This window comes from Podarcis melisellensis (genome assembly GCF_964234715.1).
Source record: "Podarcis melisellensis genome assembly, chromosome: 6".
NCBI lineage: Eukaryota > Metazoa > Chordata > Lepidosauria > Squamata > Lacertidae > Podarcis > Podarcis melisellensis.
The window spans coordinates 70152692-70162889 of NC_138538.1; the positions used below are offsets into that span (position 1 = coordinate 70152692).

The 10198-nt window shown below is 43.7% G+C and overlaps 1 protein-coding gene across 4 annotated transcripts in view; it reads right to left on the reverse strand.

Moving 5' to 3' along the window:
- LOC309371530 (uncharacterized protein) overlaps positions 1-6410 on the reverse strand; it is a 265758-nt gene extending 259348 nt beyond the window's left edge. Inside the window, exon 1 of one of the 4 annotated variants that reach the window (XR_014169127.1) lies at positions 5776-6410. Coding sequence is in view for 3 of the 4 variants with exons in the window: in XM_081914335.1 (XP_081770461.1) it covers positions 5776-5836 (61 nt within the window). In the remaining variant the exon portion in view is untranslated. The remainder of the gene's footprint in view (positions 1-5775) is intronic. The other 3 variants (XM_081914335.1, XM_081914336.1, XM_081914334.1) reach the window with 3 other exon arrangements.
- Positions 6411-10198: the final 3788 nt, after the last annotated feature.

Below are 10198 nucleotides of genomic sequence, written 5' to 3' on the forward strand. Positions count from 1 at the left end.
GAGTGAAAATATGTTTAAAATACATATTTAAATATGGTGTTTGTGTGCACATGGATGAGTTTAATTGCTGGTTAAGGTGGAAGCAGGACATAATGAACATCTGACCTACAAAAGTGGCATGAACCAGAAAGAGCCAGTTTTGTCTATCTAGCACTTGCCATGTTTTCACTTACACTGAAGGTCAGAGCATTGGTTCATCTAGCTCTGAAAATGACTTTCCAAAGTCATAGGCAATAGTCTTTCTCAGCTTTACTGTCTATGAACTTGAGATACCAGAGAATGGGTTAGGGACCATGTATCCCACCACTGCGCTACTGTTGAGTCTACACTTTTAACTGCATGCTTCCCACACTAGAACTATATACCAAAAATCTGAAATGAATTTCATATGAATACTTTGCCCTTCAGCTTACTTCAGAATGATGGATTTAACTGAGCAGGGAGGAAGGGAAGTGTAGACTTTTCTCTCTTTCTACCCTCCAATCAACCCCTTTGTAAATCATTCCTTTATTTTAAGGAAGAAGAAGAAGAAAAAATCATTAGAATTATGGACTCAACCAGAAATTAAATAACATGCTTTGCTTTTCCAATTTAATTTTTCCCCCAATCAGCTGCAGTGCAACACCAAATGCAGGACAAAACCAGGCAGAGCTACACTTCCTACCAAGTCATGGGCTGTAAACTCTGAACAAAGGGTGATCAGTAAAATAGCGTTGTGTATAACTTGTGCAATGTTCATAAAATAAATTAATGAACAAATAAATATTATTTGATGGATGCGTTAGCTGGTTTCCCACAAATCCCCCTGCCCCTATTCTCAGGGGTAGCATGAATTGTGAGGGGAGGAGGATAACATTACTCCCACAGGTATCCCTGCCGAAATATCTTACGCTGTGCAGTTGCTAAACCTCTGCAGTGTGAGTACACTGTACGCAATACTCAATGTCATCCACTTCTCAAGAAGTGGGAAGTATCAGAAGTCAGTTCACTAAGCATTATTTACAGCTTCTGCATATATATATATATATATATATATATATATATATATATATGCTTTCGTAGATTTTCACGGGTACAGGAATGCAGGTTTTGGTGTCCTCGGGTGTCTTCCCGTGTAAAAGTTGGGGTGTCTAGGCGACGTTTCGACGAGGTCTCACTCGTCATCTTCAGGCTGGTGCTTTCGGCTTCTTGTTACTGGAACAGAGCAGGATCTCAGTGTTTGAGTTCCTATAAATACTGTTGAGGGGGTGTGGTGTATAGCCTCCAATGTTCTGGGCAGAGAGGAAGTTCCCAGGCTAGTGTGCCTTTTCTTCTTTTGTTCCTTAATTACTTGAGGGATATCTTGAGTGATTTCTTGAGTGATATCCTGAGTACCACTTAGGTGGGTCATTAGGTGTGGATCATTAGGTGTGGACAAAGACTTCAGCAACTAATCCACACCTAATGACCCACCTAAGTGGTACTCAGGATATCACTCAAGAAATCACTCAAGATATCCCTCAAGTAATTAAGGAACAAAAGAAGAAAAGGCACACTAGCCTGGGAACTTCCTCTCTGCCCAGAACATTGGAGGCTATACACCACACCCCCTCAACAGTATTTATAGGAACTCAAACACTGAGATCCTGCTCTGTTCCAGTAACAAGAAGCCGAAAGCACCAGCCTGAAGATGACGAGTGAGACCTCGTCGAAACGTCGCCTAGACACCCCAACTTTTACACGGGAAGACACCCGAGGACACCAAAACCTGCATATATATATATATATATATATATATATATATATATATATATATATATATATATATATTCATTGCCATCAGTTGTGATGAAGATCGGGTTAATGCTTGAAATCATCATTGCATCCCTTCCCCACCCATGACATTTATAGCGTTCATTTTCTCAGGGAGGGTAAATTTACTCTTCTACACATTACCAGGAAAAGTGATGGCAGCACTTCTCTCCTTTGATGAAGTCGCCTTCATCAAATGAGGTTGCACCACCTACTTCACAAAAGGAGACTCGGCTTCTTTGAAAAGATCTGTGTCCACTTCTTGAGAAAAGGATAGCGGACAAGATGCAAGGCTGCAAGTAGAGGCTGGTAATCAGTTCGGTCCTTTCTACATAATCCACGGTTCTTTTCAGAATTCTCATACAGTTATGCAGGGAGATAAACTCCAACCATAGGCTTCTCCTGACACCCTCCTGATTCTCTCATAGCAGCACCCGAATCCAGCCTTTGCCAGACTAGTGCCCTCCAGATGGCTTGGACTACAACTCCCATAATTCTCAACCAGCACAGCCAATGGCCGCAGATGATAGGAGTTGTAGTTCAGCAACATTTGGGCAGCAGCAGGTTGGCAAAGGCTTTCTTAAGCCTCTTCCCCTCAGGACAGAGGTTCAAAAGAGCGCAATGTCCACATTTCTCAGTGACTTCCCCTTTCTTAGACTTCTCAGGAACCACCTTACCTCAGGCATTTCAGTTATTTCTGCTTCTTTCCTCAGGCACCAAGGTATGGTTCTCCCTGAGGCAAAAGATGAAACACTGCCTCCTTCTTCCATGTAAACAAGCTAATCCTACTTTAACGCCAGGAACATCCTTGACACCTGAGGGCAGCAGACTAGCTTAGCATGACCAAGGCAAAGCAGGCACTCCAACTGTAGGGGTGCCAAGGTATCTTTGGCCCCCCTCAATATTTGTTGGAAAGGGGCTGGAGACACCCCCCCAATGTTGGGGCCCCCAGTGCTCATTGCGCAGCACAAATCGCAGCTCCACCAGATGTCACAATGTCATGTGAGTGACATCACATACATGTGACGCATGTCGGGCCCCCTCAATCTTGGGGGCAAATTGGCGCCTTTGTCCTAAACAATTATATAAACCAACCTAGTACTTTCATTTACATGGCAAACATACACCTTAAGTTTTAAACTCAGCAATGCCTCCCTAATTTATTTCTTTGGAACCGGTTAACACTTGCGCAGCTTGTATACAACACACATAGAGTTGATAATGGAAGCAGAGAGTAAGTTATCTCTGCACCCTCCAAGTATATTTTCCCATTTTACAAAGGACCGCCTGTTGTTTAAAAGGTTCTCCTGTCTATGTTTGGTTTATGTCCAAAGGAGGGAAAGCAAAGAAGTTAACCATCTACGGTTAGCGCCTGAGCAGGCACGCAGGTTACCTGGTCAAATTTCTTCCCATTGGTCTGATGTATTATGTCTAAATTATAGTAATTATTCCTCAGTGTGCATCTACACATATAAAGCATGTTATGTGAATGTCTGTCGTCTTTTGTGTCAACAAGCAAGTGGCCTTCCTAATAGAGAGGGGAAGATGGACAAGTGAAGGTACCTTAAACTGAGTCAGATCTAGATCTAGTCTGCCAGCCCAGTGCTGACCATTTTGGTTCAAACTGGTACTTCTAAATGAAAAGCAAGCACTGTAAAACACTAAGCTATGGATTCTCCTCTGGAGTTAATTTGCTAACAAATGCCGTACTCCCCAGCACATGCAACATTAACTCAGCTGCTCAGCTTAGACAGCATCGGACTATAGTTGGTGGAGAAGCTGCGGCCCATCTTTAACATCCCGATGAATTGCTTGCTCCTTAATACTCACTATGACTTTGCTGAGAGCCAATCAAAATACTCAAATCTGTTTTGCAGGTAACTTCAGGCCTTCAAATCCAACACAAATAGCTGCTCTATTTGAATTGGTTCTGGCCTTCTCAGAGATAGCATGCTCATCCCTATTCGAGTGACTGTCAATTAGGATATCATAACGCCAACCAGAAGATCGGAACCAAATATTTTGCTTCCTTAAGTTATCTTTCAAAGCCAGCATGCTGCTAATTTTCCATTTCACCACAGGTGGGACAAGGCTCAAATATTTTATTATGCCTGCAGCACAAATAACTGCAAAACTGTCTTTCAACAGGCTTTGCATAATTTTCCTAAATATACTTGCTTCACAATTTTAATAATAATCATCCATAGACATACCCAAATGCAGGTGTGCAACCAGAATTTCTCTCTCTGTCTCACAACTTGCTTTTGTTGTTGTTGGATAGCAGTACAAGCCTCTTCACCTTTATAAGCATTTTCAAAAACTAATCTACACCTATCCTGGGTTGTTGGTTCTCTGTTTGGATGGCAACAGTATCTCCATAGCTATTATGGTTCTTGGCTGAACACCAATCACCTTTTCCGTGGTATCCATTACTTCCCAGGCTAACTTCTACAGCTGATTTACTTCTGGGGACCTGAAACAGCTGCTGCAGATGCATTAGTAGACATACATACACACACACACACACACTGCTGTGCTGTGGAGCAGCAGAAATGCTTTGAAACTGGTATAACCAATGGGTCACATTTTATTTCTTTTCAAAAGGTTGCTTTTAAAAAAATCACCTATAGGATTTTAGAGACCCAGAAGCCCTCTTCATGCATTTGTTAATCAATGTGTGAAGAAGTTCATGAGAACATTCCTTGTACCTTACACATTAACACACACAACAGCCAAGGGGTTCCTGCACACATTTGGATGTTTGCATGCAGTGCTTCCTCCATGGAGATGAAAATTCAGGTTGTTCAACGTCCCCATCCACAAGGAGGAAGCCCCATGCATGTATATCCATACACATTGGTGGCCACCATCACACTGACACAGGTACACACTGGTGCCACCACGATGATGATAGGGGCACAATACAAATATCTCATACTAGGGGGTGGGGCTAGCTGCCACATGTTCGGTATCTACAGGCACCATATGACTGAAGGGGACACAGAAGGGTCATTTCCTTGGCTCTGATTGTTTAATGATGCATTTACATTCTTCCTGTTATCCCTCCATAAGATAATTTCCTTCACCTTCCAATAATCCCATGGTAACATCCATAATGGACAGTCTAAAAAATGCATTTAAAGCTACTTGGAAATAGTGCTATCAACCTTTCCATTTTTTATAAGGGTAGTGCTGTTGACAGAGTGAGTGGTCCCATCACACCTTGGAACTATGGCCAGCTTTACCCAGCCCTTTCAGATATACCAGCATTTCCTGAGCATTTCCCCTATTCCCCTCTCAGAGCTACAATTCCTAGAGTGGTTTAGCAATCCAATCCCTCTTCACATGGAACTCTGGGGATTGTAGCTCTGGGAAAGGAATAGGGTTTTCCTAACAACTCACAGCCCCCCCTAAACTACAGCTCCCAGAATACTTTGGGGGAAAGCCATGACTGTTGAAAGTTGTGCCACAATGCTTTAAATGTATGGTATGAATGTGGTCCTAGTTTCTTGTCATGCAGTGGTTGTCCTGCACAAACCGCATATGCACATGGGAAGCCATTCAACATTACCCCATAGCTGGGTTTTGCATGGGAAGGTCAGGAGTGCTGGGCAAATTGTCTTTCAGGGAAAGACAGCATGATATGTCTTCTCGTTGCAGACTTTATCATTCTAGGGACCCCATTAGCATCTAATGGCTCCATAAATATCTGACGGACCCCCATGTTCTTCAAAGCAAATATTTAAAAAGTTTATAACAAACTCTTCTTACATGCACTCAGAGATTCACCAGTGTCCCAGAGATTCTGCCTTGACAACCGTAGTAAAAAAAGGAAGCAACATTGCCCAAGAAGCACAAAACACCTCCCGTGCCCCATTCACAATGTTAGGTTTCTTTGATCCGGTCTTCCTCTCCTCCCACTTTATTTATACAGATACGCGTCAGAGGCAGCCTGTCATTTGTCTATGAAGAACAGAGAGTTACCTGCATTGATAAGAGGGGCAGAGTCGGGATGGACTTTGAAAGGTTCGCCACCACTGTCCATTGCCAATTTCCTCCAGTGCCTGGCCAATGTCCTTTTATGCTAACTGCCTTGCCCCCATGTGAAGTCTCGGGGCTTCATTCAGGTGTCCCTTTGCCCGATTGCGTTTCCTTCCAGCACAGCAACCTGGGCAGGCCTCCAGCATTTCCTGCACAAACACTCTTCACAGTTGAGCAGCCGTTAAAATGCCATCGCTTTCTCTCTCTCTCTCTCTCCCTCTTGCAATATCCTGGCTCCGAACTTCAGAAAGCACCGCGTCAACAAGCTGCTTCTTTCAACTTAACAATACAGCTGAGAGGTGTTTATGTTTATGCAGGAAGTAAACGCAACCTAGACCAATAGAGCTGCGCTGTGGGCTTGGCCTGGGGCTGGGGCTGATGGTGATTTCAACTGGAAACAGGAACTGAAAGTACACTCCCAGTCCCCTTCAACTCCCTTCGCCTGCAGTCTGCCTGGTTGTCTTCGGCAAATGCCTGGCTTCCCTGTATTATGGTCATCCGTAGAAATATGTGTCAGCCTGATATACTTGCTGTGGCATGTTAACTCATTGTCTATTGTCATATCTATCTATCATCTATCTATCATCTATTTATCTATATATCTCTCTGTGTGTGATCATATTGCCTTCCTTAAAAAAAAGTCTGAGAATTAAAAACATCTGGAAGGCCTTTGCAATCTATCATAAACAAGAGGAAATCCAAATCATGTGACTTCTAAGAAAATGATGCAAATTGAATTCCCTGCCAACATTTACAGTAATCTGTTTTTCTTTCACTTTGCCCCCCTCTTGCTTGTAGGAAGACGAGGGGAGAAAGCAGCAATAAGAAGGGAACTGCTTCAGACGCGAAAATATGCTAAGCTCAAGAACTGTTGCTTTATTAAGTCGGCTTAATCGTTTGGGGGTATGCTTGCGAATTGCAGGAGCAAACCGCTCAGCTAGATTCTGCCCCTCCTTCCCCACCCTAGCCACCTTCTTTGTAAGGGACTTGTTGGAGAAGACGAGAAGCTATGAAGGGATCCTAACGCAGGCTGGCTTTGCAGTTTGGGGCTCTGTTCTTTATGTGTGATAGGTAAAGGTAAAGGTAAAGGTACCCCTGCCCGTAAGGGCCAGTCTTGCCAGACTCTGGGGTTGTGCGCCCATCTCACTTAAGAGGCCAGGGGCCAGCGCTGTCCAGAGACACTTCCGGGTCACGTGGCCAGCGTGACAAAGCTGTATCTGGCGAGCCAGAGCCGCACACGGAAACGCCGTTTACCTTCCCGCTAGTAAGCGGTCCCTATTTATCTACTTGCACCCGGAGGTGCTTTTGAACTGCTAGGTTGGCAGGCGCTGGGACCGAGCAGCGGGAGCGCACCCCGCTGCAGGGATTCGAACCGCCGACCTTTCGATCGGCAAGTCCTAGGCACTGAGGCTTTAACCCACAGCGCCACCTGCCCCCCAAAAGGGAGGATGCCACAGTGAAACCACAGGGCTGGTTTTATTGCTTCAGGTAATAGGGATGTGTTGCTAAAAACAGATACAGCCTGAATACGCACATAATGGAGTACCCAAGAGGTCCAGAGAGAGATAAAAGAGCAATAGAAAAGAGAGAGGCATTCATGTACAGTACTGTGAAGTGAGTTTATCTCAGCCAGGAATAAGAAACATACAGCAGCCATAGGAGAAAGAATAAACTTGGGTAAAGTGAAAGTATATTCTCCACCTCCCACTAATCATGTAGGGATGCTACATCTTAATTCTCACAATGTTTTCCAAAAAAAACAATTATTCTCTCTCTCTCTCTCTCTCTCTCATTCTCTCAACCTTCTTTTGACAAGAATCCTAACCAAATTCTGTGCCTGGACTCCAAATCGCTCTTCAGGGTATGCCCAGTGAGATTTATCAATTTATCTTGGGATGTTTTTTATTTGAACAGGAGGAACTCCCTGCTTTACACACACTCACACACAATATCTTAGCACCATCTGCTTTTGAAAGAAACCCCCGATTTCAAAAGGGGTATGGCAGGTGGCGCTGAAGTTCATGAACTGTAAGCCCAAACCCCCGACTTAAGAACACACTGAGTCATTCTGTGATACCATCCAATATGATACGATAAAGCGTACGCTCCTTAATTCGTTCCATATTGGAGTCTAGATAAAGCTACCAACGTATCAGTGCAGGCATATTACCGGATATTTTAGGGGTTTGCTGATGTAATCGTAATCACAGTTGTATCCTATCCTGCCTCCAAGGAGCTCAAGGAAGTATGGAAGGGGCTGTTTTATCCATACTATCCTAACCAGCAAACCTTGTCAGACAAAGAAATATGATACGACAATTTTTATTGTCACTGTCCCATACAGAACAATGAAATTGAAAAAAATCTACATAAGACATTCAAAAACCAACCAGCCTGCTATCCCAGCTATCCCAACCTGGTTAGCCCCCTAAAAACTCTGATACCCCATTTTTAAATACAATATACTCCCATAGACACTCCTTACACTGCGTTTAAAACCAAAATCGCATTTGAATAGAAACTGTTTCTCAGGCAGCTAGTCCTAGTTTTTATAACCCTGTACCTTCTTCCAGAAGGCAGAAGCTGAAAGAGATCATTTCTGGAGCGCGCACTATCCTGCACTATCTCTGCAGCTTTCTTATGGCACCTGGCAGCATAGATTTGATCCAAGGTGGGAAGAGTGCACCCAATTATTCTCTCCGCAGTCTTTACAACCTTGACTTGATCAAGCCCTCCCACTGTGTTTCATAGTTTGCTGGAGACTTGAACCCATTTCTTGTGGACCCATGACCAGCACTTCCTTCTTTACCACTCCAGCTCTGTAAACTAATCCATGGCAGGAGATATTTTGATAAATGTGATATAGGTAGAGAATGTGTAAAGACTGACCGAGGTGAAAGACTTCAATGGGTATTAGCCATGATGTCTATGCCTCAGTAAACTGTACCATAGAACCAGGGCTATTTTTCAGCTGAAACTCAGTTCAGCACCTCTCAGATGGGCGCCATTGCCATTCAAGGGAGGAGTTTATGGTGAGTTCTGGCACCTCTTTTTCTAGAAAAACAGCACTGCCTAGAATAACAAGAACACCAGATAGAGTGACTACTTAGACAATGCCAAAAAAAGAGGAGAAATGAGAACAGAGATTTGCATAAATGGTGTGTGTGTGTGTGTGTGGCAAAAAAGAGATATGCTAATTTAGAAACAATTACTGTAATTTAAATAGATGTGCAATACATCCACCATAGTGGAAAGACTACGGCAGGTTACCCATATGCTTGTTAAGTCTGCTGTCCAGATACAGACTGTTGATGGGTAACCTCAACCTTTGGCACAGTTCTCTCTTCTTGGGGTTTAAACCATAAACCAGGCTTGGGGTGGACAACCCTTCAAATAGGTACAGATCATGAGAGTGTTTTCACATACCGCCTCTTGTCCAAAAAAACCATTCTCACTAGTAGGTGTAGCGTTTGCCTCTATGACAGTATTGAGAACAACACAGGTGCATTGGTCTAGTTCACATAAAACTTTATGTGGTTGGAAACTGCACCTTGTGGGAGAAGGGGTTCTATCCTGCTCACCCAGCTCACCTGGTCTCATCATATGTATTCCATATGTGTAGATAATGTTTGCAAGGATAGGAGCAGCCTTTGCGGAGTCTTCTGGACGTTGTGGACCACAACTCCTCTCACCCTTGACTTTGGGCGATGCTGACTGGGGATGATGGAAGTTGTAATCCAAAACTTTGGACTACACTATTTCACACAGGTCCTACATATGTGAAATCCAACACATGCAGTAGGTCTGAGCTCCAGTAAAGGATTTTGCCTGCACACATGTATGCTGGTGTCCATCTTTGGATGTCTGGTAGATCCACAAGAAGACAGTCCATCAGGAATCATCTTGCTTCCCCATTACGTGGAGGCATCACATGTTTCCACAGGTTTAGTCCATGTTCAAAAGCAAATTAAGAACTCAGTTTCAGTTTCTTTTTTTTAAAGAAATCTGTTTGAGTAGATATCTCAATACCCCACCCATCTGGCTGGGTTTCCCCAGCCACTCTGGGCGGCTGCCAACAGAACATTAAAAACATGATAAAAGATCAAACATTAAAAACTTCCCTAAACAGGGCTGCTTTCAGATGTCTTTTAAAAGTCAGATAGTTGTTTATTTCCTTGACATCTGGTGGGAGGGTGTTCCACAGGGCGGGCACCACTGCAACCTCACTTCTCGCATTAAGGGAACCACCAGAAGACCCTCCGGGCTGAACAATGGGGGTGGAGACGCTCCTTCAGGTATACTGGGTCGATGCCATTTAGGGCTTTAAGAGTCAGCACCCCACTTTGAATTGTGCTCAGAAACGTAC